The sequence below is a fragment of the Sphaeramia orbicularis genome, chromosome 3, assembly GCF_902148855.1.
Source record: "Sphaeramia orbicularis chromosome 3, fSphaOr1.1, whole genome shotgun sequence".
NCBI lineage: Eukaryota > Metazoa > Chordata > Actinopteri > Kurtiformes > Apogonidae > Sphaeramia > Sphaeramia orbicularis.
Genome location: NC_043959.1, coordinates 4203933 through 4219162, shown reverse-complemented (window position 1 = coordinate 4219162; position 15230 = coordinate 4203933). Strand labels below are relative to the sequence as shown.

Below are 15230 nucleotides of genomic sequence, written 5' to 3'. Positions count from 1 at the left end.
ATGCATTCCATGGAGGAAACGGAGCCGAGAGACCAGGAGGTGGATGGTCCAATCTCCTGGGTGGAAGTTGCAGAGGTAGTGAAACTATTCCGTGGTGGCAGAGCCCCGGGGGGGTTGATTAGATCCGCCCTGGGTATCTCAAGGCTCTGGATGTTGTAGGGCTGTCTTGACTGACACAACTTTGCAACACTGTGTGGACATGGGGGGCAGTGCCTTCAGAGTGGCAAACTGGAGTGGTTGTCCCCATCTGTAAGAAGGAGGACCAGAGGGTGTGTTCCAACTATAGGGGATCACATTCCTCAGCCTCCCCAGTAAGGTCTACACCAGGATACTGGAGAAGATGGGACATTCAAAAGTTGAACCTCAGATCAAGTGGGACCAATTTGGTTTTCATCCCGGACATGGAACTGTGGACCAACTCTTTATCCTTGCTAGGGGGCTGGAGGGGGCATGGGAGTTTTCCCATCCAATCCAAATGTGCTTTGTGGATTTGGAGAAGGCTTACGACCGTGTCCCAAGGGGCATCCTGTGGGGGGTGCTCTGGGAGTATGGGGTGGATGGCCATATGTTAGCAGCCATTCAGTCCCTGTAGCAAAGGAGTGCGAGCCTGGTCTGCATAGCTGGTAGGAAGTAAGACCTGTTCCCAGTGAGGGTTGGACTTCACCAAGACTGCCCTTTGTCACCAGTTCTGTTCATAACTTTTATGGACAGAATTTCTAGGTGCAGCCAGGTGGTGGAGGCAGTGTATTCGGCAGTGAGCCATGCACCCCCAATTTGCACAGTTAATTTTCTAAAAGCATGGCCAAAAAAATGGTGCATGGCTTGCTTTGAGCAAGGGATGTGGTTCGGGTATGTCCATCTGGGAGAAGACCTCGTGGCTGACCCAGGACACGCTGGAGGGATTGTATCTCTCGGCTGGCCAGGGAATGTCTCAGAATTCCCTGGAAGAGCTTGTGGAGGTGGCTGGGGAGAGGGCTGTCTAGGCTCCTCTGCTGAGGCTGCTGCCCCCGCGACCCGGATCCAGTTAAGCGGAAGATAACGAGTACAAGCATGAGGAAATCTTAAGACAGAGCTGCTGCAATTTGCGGCCACTCATGTAGCACCATCTTTTAAATTTTTTTAAAAATATAAAATAGACACCAAGTGTCAACATAAACAACTGACTCTCGATGAGTCTCTAAAGTTATGACATCAGTTCTCAGAAGGGTCCAGCCTGTTTAAAGATACAGTGTGCTTGTACTTGTCTGTATAGTTGTGAACTGTGGGTAATTTAATCAACATAAATAGAAAAGCTGAAAACCAGCATTTTTATTGCTTTAAAATTTTACATCAAGAAATTAAGTAGCAGAGGTGTACAGTGTATTGAAAGGAAACATTTAGACTTGTGAAAAACTGCATTTGAATGTTTGTAGCTCCAGTCTATTTAACCCAACTCCTGTTGGATCTTCTATTCCTATTTTTCCCACATAATTCAGATTTATAGTATACATTAAGCATTTGATTTCCTTTAGAATATTTTTTATATCTGTGGGGACACAAGTGTTTTTCTGGGGAGCTTTAGAAGCTTCCCCTAATTTCCAACATGAAGAAAATCCTAAAAGATAATCTGTTATGAGCACATGCCTGGTTGAGGTTGACTTCTTTCCTTATGCCTCTGTCTTGCAAAAAAAAATCTTCAGGGAGAGGTCAGGAGGACTTCCCAGCATTGCACTGATTTGTTTTACAAAAAATGGGCCAGATAAGCCAAAAATTGTACCTACAAAATTAGTAGCTTCCACTGAATTCAGACTGTTGACATGCAGTTAATTGACTCTGTGCTGGATACCTTGCAAAGATTTAATAACTCGGGAGTACCGTTTTGCTGAAAATTATAATGATTTGCCACCCGAGTAGCCTCTGCTAGTAAAAGGCCTCAGCAGCCTGGTTTTCAATTGAAAGCTGGTACATCTCTAATCTGACACATTTTTAGGCCTCCCACAGGCTCCCAGGGTTTTAAGGCACTCATTCCTCTGGTACAATTAACAACCCACAGAACTGGATAATGGTGTCCAGAAACACAGGATGAAGCTCAGTGTGACTCCCACATGCAAATATGCTAGCTGACAGCATTCATGCCACCTTTCAAGCTGCAATGTATTTCCCATACCCATCTGGCAAGTCAAAAGTCCTCAGGAACATATTTGCAGTGAATATGCCTAAGTGGTGGATCAGGAGGGATATTAATATTCAGTTTTATGTTCTTAGATTTCTGCCATATTTACTTGCTGTAGCAAGCGGAAAGACAGATGCCTTCACTACTCTTATTGTACCGCTTAATTTCTTAGACCTATGTTCTTCTTAATGGCATGCAAAGCATGAATGAACAGAGCAGACTTTATCTATTGCTTTATTTTAATACTTTATGTACTGCCAGGTAGCTTCATGAAGATAGCAAATTCAGTTTTAATCCTGCACATACTAATTACACTGCCTATTCAAACGGTCATGTCCAAATAAATGCACCTATATCCTCCTAAGACCCAGCTATAGATTTTCTGTCCACATTTGTGGACAAGAGTTTCACAACTTTGTACAAAAAAAGGAATAAAAACTGTCCACCACAAAGGACATTCCATAAAAATTTTAAAAACTGCATCTGATAAAACTGTTGCATCATGATATTTCCAATATAGGCACTTATTGATAAAAAAACAAAAAAAGCTTGTACTTTGCTGATATTTCCTGGGTCTTAGGAGGATATACAAAAATATCCATTACTTAAACATACAAACAAAAACAAAAAAAACTCTGTGTAATACAGTGCCACAAAGATCCCCACAGTGTTTGTATCATCAAATTGTCAATATGAAAAAACTGGCTTAAGGAATGAGGACAGAAGAAACAATCAGACCATCCCTATGTTTTTAACTTTTCTGCATTCCCGAGGACTGAGCACAGAGGACTGAGCTTTTGCGGTCTGATAGAGGAAGGTCTGTATGATTGAAGCTCCAGCATTTCTTTGAAGTTTCTTGAGGAGACCTTTTTAATAAGAGTCTGACTAGCAGTAAGCTCAGGCAAACTTTGAATCATGCTTAGCCAAAGGCAGTTAACAGTCTGACCTGATTTCCTGTTCAATAAAGATTACATTTTTAGTACAATCACTGTAATAAGTACAGGAGTTCCAAAAATCAGTTACTGGTTTCCTTGATTGCCAGTAATCAGTTTTAGCCCAGACAAATCCATAAACAACATTGTCCGTCATTTACATTACAATTTTAGATGTTAGATTCACACTTGTATATATTGAGGAATAAAATGAGCTTGAGCCCAAACATCATGAGCAGCTCACATGAAAATGTAGGATGGTGAGCCTGCAGTCCTTCCATTATAACTGTTTGAAGATTTCACAACATTGAGTTCTAATGACAAGAAGTGAAATAAAAGTCAATGTGACAGATGGAAGGGATTTGGTCAAAATTGGAGTGAGTGGAGCATAGACGATGTTATTCCGTTGGGAGGTTGTGATTTGAGTCAGTGAAAGGATTATTCTGCACCAGAGTGACATAGTTGCATGTGCAGGCACTCTTTTGTTTTTTGTTTTTTGTTTTTTTTTACCTCTAGGTTAATATTTACCTAGTTGCCTTCTCAGCTCTGTCCCCCAGTAACCTTGTGGTGCTCCTCCTCCTGTCGACCAAAGCAAAGCCTCTAATGGTTCACCTTGGACCCAAATTAGAAATGTCATTAATCGGAGATGTCAAGAATAATAAACACTTTGGCCTCCCAGCTTGCTCAGAAATCCCTTGCATGGTTATCAGTTAATTTGTGTTCCTTTGAGACATGTTGTTAACCAGGTTAAAATAAGGATTAAATGTGAAGCTGTGGTGTTTCAGTGATTTGTGTGCCTGATTTTTTTTTTTTTTTTTTTTTTCACTCTTTGTATTTGTAGCAGAAGGAGTGCCCCAGGTGTTCTACTTTGGCCCCTGTGGGAAGTACAATGCCATGGTTCTGGAGCTGCTTGGGCCAAGCCTAGAGGACCTCTTTGACCTTTGCGACAGGACCTTTTCACTGAAGACTGTCTTAATGATTGCCATTCAGTTGGTGAGTTGAAAATCAGCTCAGCAGCCAAACGGAACAATCTCAGTTCAGACTAAACATTAACAAGACAAACTGATCTGAAAGTCATACCAGTGCAACTAGATGAGATCATGTATTGTTCCCATTGCAATATCCCCCTTGACTTCCATTTTTACTGGTGACCTTTCAGGCCCTGTAGATGGAGGTAATTCTGGGTGTTATCCTGGCCCACTATGTAAGATCTAGCTGGATTTGGGAGGATCTGTTGTAGTGTAAATTAAATCTAGCATGATTATGTTTTCAACGACAATAAGAGCCTTTGTGTTTTCGTTACATTAGAATCAGACAGATGGGTGAGGGGGTGAGCTAACACTAAACTCAAAGGTTTAGTGTGTGATCGTGAACATCCCCCCTCCCACTCTCACCTATTGTGGCAACAGAAATCATGTTACAGTGTGTGTTTCTTTTTATATTCTGAGCTTATAGTAGGAGACGGCAGTGCATCTTAACACTGGGTGCCTCATGCTATAAAATGGAAAAAATTATAAGAACATTCTGAGCTAATGTAAAAAACATGGTGGTCTACGTGAACAGTTATCCACTCCCTCTGTAGATGTAAGCACCTCAGTCTAAGGTAACTTTTTCAGGTGATTATTTGCCAATAAAAACAGTTTGTGAATATCATGGTCCATTTCTCCAAATAGACCTTCATAAATTCCATTAAAACCTAGATACCAGACCTTTTTATTGAAACATTTGTGTAACAAAATCATTTGACAACCTTGTTAGTGTGACAACTACAGTAGTTGTTTGTAAAGGGGAAAATAACTCTTATCCAATAAACGGAATCTCTAAAAGTCCACATCAAACTGCAGTCACATCTTCATGACTGCAACTGAGAGAGACAAGGATGAAACTTAAAACTGTTATTTAATTTCAAAAATTAGAATTTCTATAAAAACTTTTGCTTGCTTGGGACCTTGGTGAAGGTGAACCTGTAAATCGTATCTCATGATATCTGGTAGTCCCTGTCCTCACAAAGCTAAGTAAGTTTTGACAGGTCAAAGTGAGACCAGCTGATACCATCAGCAGAAAAACATCCATAGCTTCTATTAGTCGTAAACTTTTACTTCTGATAGAGTAATTTACAAAAGGGCTACTGGTACATATATTTTAGATTAAGTGAATGAGACCAGAATGACTCCTGCTTAGTAGCTGAAAAGATGATTTTAGTATACATCAGTAGGAGGTAGACATTTTTTAATCTATCCCCCTAAGGGCCACTTAAGGATATGTCAACATTGGTGTCTGTAGACCAGTTTTCTGCAACTAAAACTTTTCTGTAATGATGTATTAGGAATCTTTGGTCAGAACTAGGGATGGGAATCATTAAGAATTCAACGATTCCAATTCCATTATCGATTTTGCTTATCAATCCAATTCCTTATCGATTCTCATTGAGTGAGGGAATGAAAGAGTACAAACAGATGTGTTTGCATTAACTGTCTTTTTATATTTCCATCTCTGCACAGAAAATATAACATATACAGTATGTACAAATAATAATAACAGATGACACCGGGCCCGGTTCGGGGTGGGGGGTGCAGTGAAAGTGAAACTAAAGACGCTTTACTAATTCTTGTATTGCCGCATTTCTGCTACGTGGAACCGGTTTGACTCGGCTCATCTCCCGCTGTTGTTCACCTCATTTCCTTTCCCTTACCTTCAGAAACTTGTATTTGAGGGGCATAACATTTGTTGCCCGCACCGCAACCGGAACTGGGCCCGGCATTCACTCTGCCGCCACATTCACAAGCGTCGCTAAGTAGCGTATCAAATACGTGACATTCCTGTAAATGAATCGCGTGCTGTGTGGACAAATGTTTGAACATGTTGGAGGGATTCCACCCTTTTGAAGACATGGAAGCTTTGCAAGGCTTACAAGTGAACCTGGTGTCGTCTGTTTAGACCGTTTCTGCCTCAGCGCCATGTTGGCTACGTTCTGACCAAAACAATGCAGCGTGCGTGTGACGTAATCGCACATGCGCAATGAAGGCGGATTTGATAAGCAGAATCGTTAAGCGGGCAGGCAAGCAATTACAAGGAATCGAGCTACAGGCAACCAGTTCTCAAAAAGAACCAGTTCTTGATTCCCATCCCTAGTCAGAACTAAGATTTCCAGGAGTGAACTTCAACAGAATAGCTGGGTGCATATTTTCTTTCAACAAATCAAGGACAGGTTCGAAAAATATCATGTTATTTGTAGGTTTACAGTTACAGATAAAATTTATAAATCCCCATGGGAAAAAGGTGTCCATCAGGTCAAGAAAAGAAAAGAAACCAAAATTGAAATGAAAAAAAATTTTTTTTATAGTATTTAAGTAAAGTTGTAGCGAATACTATTTATATCAATAAAATGTGGTCACGTGCAGAGGTTGCACTAGATATTTTTAGTGTCTGTCATTTTTGACAGACAGGGTCTTAAAAATTCCGTCATAACATTATTATCTGTCATTTCAAATTTTTGTTTTTTAATGATAATGAGATATATTTAGTTGTATTTAATGTTCAAAAACATCTCAATGATGCAGCAACTGTAGTTGCTGCTGGCTGATAAACCAACGTGATATCCCGACTTGCATGATTATATACGCTGCTTTTAATTGGTGTGTTATCTGTAGACATTATAAGCTTTCCTTGTGTATGTTCACGCAGTGTCAAATACCATGCACTGAGGGTCAGGGTTCAGGTTATGTGAACCAGAGATCTTGGCACAAATTGACATGCCATCAAATAACACATGAAAGGTGGAAAATGCATACATATAGCACACCAAATGCCATAAGAACTGGCGTATTCCTTGCTTGTCCATCATCCTTCACCTCATCAGTCCCTCTTTTTTCACTGCGTTTATCAATGTCATCACATTTACTGGGGTTTTTAAAATAACTAAGGAGACTCGGCTGTCTTCACATTTTGCGCCAGCAAAGCAGCATTTAATTTTGGCTAAAGTTAGCTACACGATGACACAAGACTTGACAATGACTGATTAATATGCACACTCTCCATCAACTGGACAGGGGGTCTACTACAGGTGAACTAACGGTGAGTCACTTGACTGAAGTACCAGTGTTGTATTCAGCGTAGTAGTGAACAGTGGCACTGTTGGGTTATGTACAGGTAGGATGCTGTTACGGAATGTTTGATGCCTTGTTAAGAGAGAGACAGACCAGCGATCCTGTGAGCAGGTTCTGTTCACAGTGTTGTGTGAAAACTTTCTTTGGTAGATTACCCTCAGTATTTTAATCTGTAAAATGACGGATGGCCTTCAGAATTTTCCGTCATTTAAAAAAAAAATCCGTCAATGACGGAATATTTTCAGTTAATGCGACCTCTGGTCACATGTACTCAACACTCTGAGTGAATAAAAAACATCTTACTCTTACCATTCTCTCATGGTGCTAATCTGCTAATCTAATGAAAGTGACCACATTGCACAAAAAAACCTTTTAACTGATCTTGATGCCTCAATCACTGCATGTCTTTTAACATTAAATGTGGAGGGAAAAGGCAAAAATAGCAACATGAAAAAGTTAACAAAAAGCAACAAAATAAGTTTCCTAGTTTCATTACTGGAATTGTCTAAGCAGTGAAGTGTCTCAGGGTTTGTAAATATATGAATGAAACAACTGTAGTCTCTTGGCCGTTCTGTCAGCCAGTAGAGCAGTCAAGAGATGAGGTGAGCAGCACAGATTCTTATTACCCAGTCTGCAAAGGAGCAGTCTGTCAGGACACACATTCTGTTGGTCAGTCAGGTAAGCTGTCAAAAGCGCAAAGCCATCACTGAATCTCACTAAGTCTGAGCAGCCCAGAAAAGTGGTTAGACCCAGTCTTTTTAGCTGTCTCAGAGATTTCAAAATTTCTACCATTTCAATCTGTCAGCACAAATTTTGCAGTGCTCTGGTAATACCGATAGCTTTGCGAATTTGAAAGGAAACCTACAAAACAGTACAACATAGTAATGGAGAGAAGGAACAGTTGTCAATCACTGTCAGAGTCCCTTGCGTACACTTTCAAAAACAAGAAATAGTACTTAAAATCAGCAGATGTCTGTTAGGAAAACAGGTAAATTTTACTTACCAAGATTTTAAAAAGCAAGTGAAAAATACACTATATTGCCAAAAGTATTTGCTCACCTGCCTTGACTCGCATATGAACTTAAGTGACACCCCATTCTTAATCAATAGGGTTTAAAATGACATTGATCCACCCTTTACAGCTATAACGGCTTCAACTCTTCTGGGAAGGCTTTCCACAAGGTTTAGGAGTGTGTTCATGGGAATTTTTGACCATTCCTCCAGAGGCACATTTGTGAAATCACACACTGATGTTGGACAAGAAAGCCTGGCTCTCAGTCTCCACTCTAATTCATCCCAAAGGTGTTCTATCAGGTTGAGGTCAGGACGCTGTGCCGGCCAGTCCAGTTCATCCACACCAAATTCTGTCATCCATGCCTTTATGGACCTTGCTTTATGCACTGATGCACAGTCATGTTGGAACAGGAAGGGGCCATCCCCAAACTGTTCCCACAAAGTTGGGAGCATGGAATTGTCCAAAATCTCTTGGTATGCTGAAGCATTGTGTGAGTGAATACTTTTGGCAATATAGTGTATCTAACCTCAAAGAACTAATGGATATCTTAAAACTAGTGGCCAAACTGAAAACAAGTACAAAAATAGTCAATGAAAAGAACAAATTAAAAATAGTGTTAAAGTAACCAGATTGAGCTGTACCAGTAAGAGTAATAGTATTGGTAAAATCTTAACAATACCCATCCCTAGTATTATGTACATAATACGTGACTGATGTATTGTGGTGCAATGCAGACTAAACTGTGAATTTAATTTAAAATTCTCAGAGATATGAGTTCAAGTTTCTTCCCTCCAGCAGGTTTAAGTCTTTCACAAACACTTTTTCTTTTTTTACAAGGCTCTTGTTGGGTATTGGCTTCCGTATACATAAAAATCTCTAGTGCTTTGGTGTGTGTGTGAGACAACTGATGTTTCATATGTGCATTTGACATCTAATACAGTTTTTTTAGAGAGGAAAAAATAGTTGGAGATCTTGTTCTGTACTATTGCAGAAATATTCTAATATGATTTCTGTCTTTTGTCCGTCAATTCATCTCTAACTTTAATATCATGGATCTGGAAATACTATTAAGTACTATTAAAGCAGTCACATTCTGCTGTACAAATATAAACCTAAAATGTAGTTGTGTTTTTGTGATGCTTAATTTACTGAGATTTTAGATTCCTAAGTCAATTGTGTAATTTGATGTTCTCTGCTGACTCTGCTCTCTTTTCACAGATTTCTCGAATGGAGTATGTGCACTCTAAAAACCTCATCTATAGGGATGTAAAGCCTGAAAACTTTCTTATCGGACGGCAAGGGAATAAAAAGGAACACATTATTCACATCATTGACTTTGGCCTGGCCAAAGAATACATCGACCCAGAGACCAAAAAACACATTCCATACCGGGAGCATAAGAGCTTGACTGGCACTGCCCGATACATGTCCATTAACACACACTTGGGCAAAGGTAGGATGACACCTGATCACAGCATGTTTTGTGTGTTGTTCTGAAATGCTACTCTTTACATAATGTGACTTGGAACACTAGTGAAATACTTACAAATCTATTGTTGTAGAGCAAAGCCGGCGAGATGACCTGGAGGCCTTAGGGCACATGTTCATGTACTTTCTTCGTGGGAGTCTGCCTTGGCAGGGACTAAAAGTATGTTAAACACACTGAGCTGTCACTCACTCTAAACACCAGTAAATACGGGTAGTATTTGATGTATGTGCAAAGTCGGATACCCATACAGAGTGAATTGTTTTGCTGCGCTATTAGCTCGGGTTAACTATTTTAGAATGTACATAAAACCAGTGTCAGATGATATAAAGACCAAGGTTTTCAGGGAAGAGCTGGAATTCAGAAATTCATGTTAATTTTCCACTACGTTTAATTCATGATAGTAGTTTGATAACTGGGTTTTGTCTATCTTTATGTGATGACTGTTTTAAGTCACTCAAGACATTTGAAGACGTTTTCAACATCTCCCCTTTGTCCCCATGGAGGATTCTTATGTGCAGTATGTATTTTTCTTCTGCAGGCTGACACCCTGAAAGAACGATACCAAAAGATTGGAGACACAAAGCGAAACACTCCTATTGAGGTCCTCTGTGAGAACTTCCCAGGTATTTTAATAGTAGTAATTTACTTTGGTCTTTAATGGTACTTTTCCCAATGTAGATCATCAGCAATAGTGCATTAAAATACAGGGAAAACAAATAATATTTAAAGAAAAAGTGCTGTGTAAATCCATAGGGGGAGGGAAAAAAAATAAATAAAAAAAAAAATATATATATACATACACACATACACACACAGGGTGGGGAAGCAAAATTTACAATGAACATTTAGTTGTTTTTTCTCAGCAGGCACTACGTCAATTGTTTTGAAACCAAACATATATTGATGTCATAATCATACCTAACACTATTATCCATACCTTTTCAGAAACTTTTGCCCATATGAGTAATCAGGAAAGCAAATGTCAAAGAGTGTGTGATTTGCTGAATGCACTCGTCACACCAAAGGAGATTTCAAAAATAGTTGGAGTGTCCATAAAGACTGTTTATAATGGAAAGAAGAGAATGACTATGAGCAAAACTATTACCAGAAAGTCTGGAAGATACTATTAAAGAAGAATGGGAGAAGTTGTCACCCCAATATTTGAGGAACACTTGCGCAAGTTTCAGGAAGCGTGTGAAGGCATTTATTGAGAAAGAAGGAGGACACATAGAATAAAAACATTTTCTATTATGTAAATTTTCTTGTGGCAAATAAATTCTCATGACTTTCAATAAACTAATTGGTCATACACTGTCTTTCAATCCCTGCCTCAAAATATTGTAAATTTTGCTTCCCCACCCTGTATGTGTGTATATATGTATATATATATATATATATATGTATATATATATATATGTATATATATATGTGTATATGTGTGTATAATATCTCCTTTTTTTTCTTCTTTGTGATGTTTTGTACCTATGTTTAAGTTAAGTTTGTGCTTTACAAACTCTGTTGCATTTGTACATGGGGATAGGTGGCTTGTTTTGTGTTCTTTTTTTGTGTATGTTCTGTATAAAAACAAAAATTCCGATTGTTTAGACTTTTTTTGCATCACTGCCAAAAAAAACAAAAAATAACCTTGAAAACAAAAAGAAAAAGTACTGATGTAATTGTAATACTTGTGATACTTGATACTCGTTAAATATCAGATCAATTCACATATTTATAATCTCAGCGATTGTTTGTACCTGACTAAAAGATAAATCATTTATCACAGTCAATCTTTTGCGACGAAATTAAATGATTTTTGCCTAATTCAGAGGAGATGGCGACCTACCTACGATATGTGAGACGGCTGGACTTCTTTGAGAAACCAGACTACGAATATCTGAGGACTCTGTTCACTGAACTATTCGAAAGAAAAGGATACACCTTCGACTACACCTATGACTGGGTCGGCAGGCAGATAGTAAGTAATGCAAACTGTAAATGCATTATTAGGTCACAGCTTAACATTGAACTGGTTGTTGTTGTCGTCCACAGCCCACACCAGTGGGGTCTGTCCATATAGACTCTGGAGCATCTGCAGTTACACGGGAAAGCCATGCCCACAGAGACCGGCCCTCACAGCACGCACCCATAAGAAATCAGGTATGACAGTTTATTTAATGGTGTCACTGTTTATTTTAATTAATATGATGAAATAAATGTGTTAAAACTAAATGTAAATTTATATAAGAGCCATCCCTATAAGTAATGGGGAAAGCGTCTTACAGTAACTAGAATAACCCAGGATTTTTGAATTGTCAAGATCCCACCATTAACTGAAGTATAGTTAATGTTTCACAGAATCCACACATTATTTATGAGGAGATGAGAAAATTATTTGATTTTATTTGATACTTAATCGATCTCCTCTATCAGGTATGCTTGATCAGAAACTAAACTTTTTTTATTTATTTTTTATTTTTCATTGGAGATGCACCCATTGTGTTGACTGGATCACCCAGTTTTCAGCTTGATCAGTGTCAGATGTGTGATACGATTCTGTGCCGGTCAAATTTACATGCAAGAACCTCATGATGATTCATGTCACATGAGTCCCCACAGCACGCACCCACAGACAGGCAACTCAGACAGTAACGTCACAACAACTCAGATGCGAACCCATCGTCGAAGATCTTCACACAAAGAATAAAATGAGGGTTTTCTGTAGTGGAGCCAGGTAGCTAGACTTAGAGTAACTGAGGAATCACTCATCAGCTACTGCTATCCTCTTTTAATTTGATCTAGAAATTTACCCAGTGATCCTCGGCCTATGCTGTATACTTCCTACACTATCCTACAAAATGAAACACAGTAATTCCAGTGAAATCCTGCTGAGAACTGATATCCAAAATTAAGTGATGACATTACCTCCGTCCTTGGAGGAGGTAATAATGTGGACACGGCACTTCATTTTAATTGGATTTCATTTGTACAAAACTGGATCTGTCCATTAAGCAGGAACACTTAATTTTCAGATTAGTCTCAGAGAGACTCAGAGAACATCTTACAACCTGGTCTAGTTTTATTGTTATATGATAGTTTTGCATCGAAGAATAGTTACAAAAGGCTTTACCTGCTGTCAGTAACTTCTTTCTGAAAAAACATTTGAACCAAAATGTGAGGCACTAGATCAGACTTTGAACTAGGGCTGCAGCTATCAGTTCTTTTTGAAGTGGAGTATTCTGCTGAATATTTCAGTGATTAATCGAGTAGTCAGATTTTTTTTTTTTTCTTTTTTCATTTATTGCATCGAGCCATCATCAAGACTCATTATTAGAGACTACAACAAACGCATCACCTACGTTCTAATCAGTGCTGCTGTGTTTCTCAGTTAGCAATCACATTAAATAGGCTAATGTTAGGCTACTGTTGAGTGGAAAACAGGTATTTACCTTGTGCTGCCTTCAGATGATGAGCTGGTCTTGTTCATAAATGGATGCTTTCTGGTCAGATGTTGAAGCCTCAATGTAGAGCTGTTGTGGTGGGCCAGTTCAAGTTTCCAGTACACACATTGCATGAGATTCTCTGTTTTCTTTTAAGTTTGAAGTGATCCCAAACTTTGGACATCTTTTGCCTTTTGCAGACGGTCGCCTTGCTCCCTTCGTTGCGTGCATCACTGTTAACTAAGCCTGTAATGGTACACGTACCGAACCGTTTCGGTACACACCTGTTCGGTTTGGTACACAGCTGTACCGAAACAGCACGGCATGTTGAGAAAAAGAAAAAGGAACGAAAGGCGTCGTTCAATGCGGAACTTTAAATCCGCGCAAGTTCCACATGGACATATGGAACTAGCACACAATGACTTGAAATATGAAATAGCTGCTTCCATAAGGTTAAAAGAAACAACAAATATGATGTCAACCTGAAGGGAAGAGACTGAAGACCCTCCACCATCATTACAGTCCTGTTTGGGATCAGTACGGATTCAGGTGAAAGACAACAGCAAGGAAAGAGACGTTAATAAGACGGATGTTGTTTGGCCCCTAAGAACTATGGTAGTTCTAAAACACTGATACTAGCTCGCTCTCTCTCTTGCTCTCTCTCTCTTCCTCCCTCACTAATACTCACACACACACACACACACACACACACACACGCTGTATAATAGAGGAATAGAACCCGGGAGTTGGAAGTTGTAAAGGAGTTGAAAGGATGTAAAGTTTCACTTTCGTTTCCCGCCAGCGTTAGTTATTACATTAGTTATGGACCGAACCCCCACATATAACGCCCCCGACAAAAAAAAAAAAAGAAATCCCCCCTTCTGTTTTTGACAAATCGCGCACACACACACACAAGTACACAAAGTGGCCTAAACAGTTTATCTGTCCTAAAATAAATAGTTAGGTTAATTTATTTGTCAGTTTTGCTCTTCAGTTTGTTTTAACAGACTACCAGTTTGCTCTCTTGTTAATGTTGCACTTCATGTGAAATTTTTTTTTTTTTGGTTATTTTAAAGCAGAATGTGAACTGACAGAAATGTGATTAGATTTTTGTTTGTTCAAAACTCCCTTTCAGGGAGAAGTGCAGTACTAATGTTTAAAATACATTTAGTAATATTTTATTTTCTATTTGATTTATAGCAGCAGAATTATATTATTCCTGTTTTTCTATATTCTATTGTCCCCAAAAATCGGTGGAAGAATGTTCAAAAATTCATAAATGCATTAAAGACATTTTGAGGGGTTTTCTTTCTTCCCGTACCGAACCGAAAAAAAACGAACCGTGGCTTTCAAAAGTGAAAACATACCGAACCGAAAATTTTGTGTACCGTTACAGGCCTGCTGTTAACAGTACATGTAGAACATGATCCATAGGGCGGAACGCAAGTGACTATTTAAATGAAATTAATAATTAAATGAATACTCTAGGCAAAAAAAAAATATTTGAGGATTTTTTTGTACTCGAATTATTCGAGTACTCATTGCAGCTGTATTGTGAACATTGGAGTTGTCCAGGAAAACAATGCATCTCTTTTTTTAATACAACAGATCAAATGACTCCAAAATGTGGCCAAACTATGTGCTAAATCCTTTTTGTTTTCAAAGCTGTGGAACAACCCAACCCTCCAGAGTTCACACTGACTTCAATCTATATTGTTTGTTCCAACACTTTAGCTGTGCAATGTTGTGGATTTTTGTTACAGAGCAGTGTACTGTGTAGTTTTTTGGTAACAAAAAAGTGAAAATCTGTTCAATATTTAATGACTATTTATATGCATATTTGAATGAGATTGAGGCCAAAGTTTAATATGTATGAGCTTACCTTCATTTGGCTTCAGGCACATTACTTTTTGATTCAGTTTTCTGGCTGAAGCCTTGCTTTAATTTTGATTTACGTTTTTATTTTATTACCTTTTTTCTTTCTTTATTTCTCATGCTGCTTTGCATGGTACCTGGCCTCGCACACCATCTTTCCTAACACAAATATTCCATCACCCTCCACCCCCTCCCCTTCCCATTGCACCCCCTCAATTCCACTG

At 38.9% G+C, this 15230-nt stretch overlaps 1 protein-coding gene across 6 annotated transcripts in view; it reads left to right on the top strand.

Annotated features, from left to right (window-relative positions):
- csnk1g1 (casein kinase 1, gamma 1) overlaps positions 1 to 15230 on the top strand; it is a 66973-nt gene that overhangs the window by 34872 nt on the left and 16871 nt on the right. For all 6 annotated transcript variants that reach the window (XM_030128508.1, XM_030128500.1, XM_030128492.1 and 3 more), the window contains exons 5-10: positions 3926 to 4077; positions 9424 to 9658; positions 9768 to 9853; positions 10233 to 10317; positions 11521 to 11669; positions 11744 to 11851. In XM_030128508.1, the coding sequence (XP_029984368.1) occupies positions 3926 to 4077; positions 9424 to 9658; positions 9768 to 9853; positions 10233 to 10317; positions 11521 to 11669; positions 11744 to 11851 (815 nt within the window). The remainder of the gene's footprint in view (positions 1 to 3925; positions 4078 to 9423; positions 9659 to 9767; positions 9854 to 10232; positions 10318 to 11520; positions 11670 to 11743; positions 11852 to 15230) is intronic.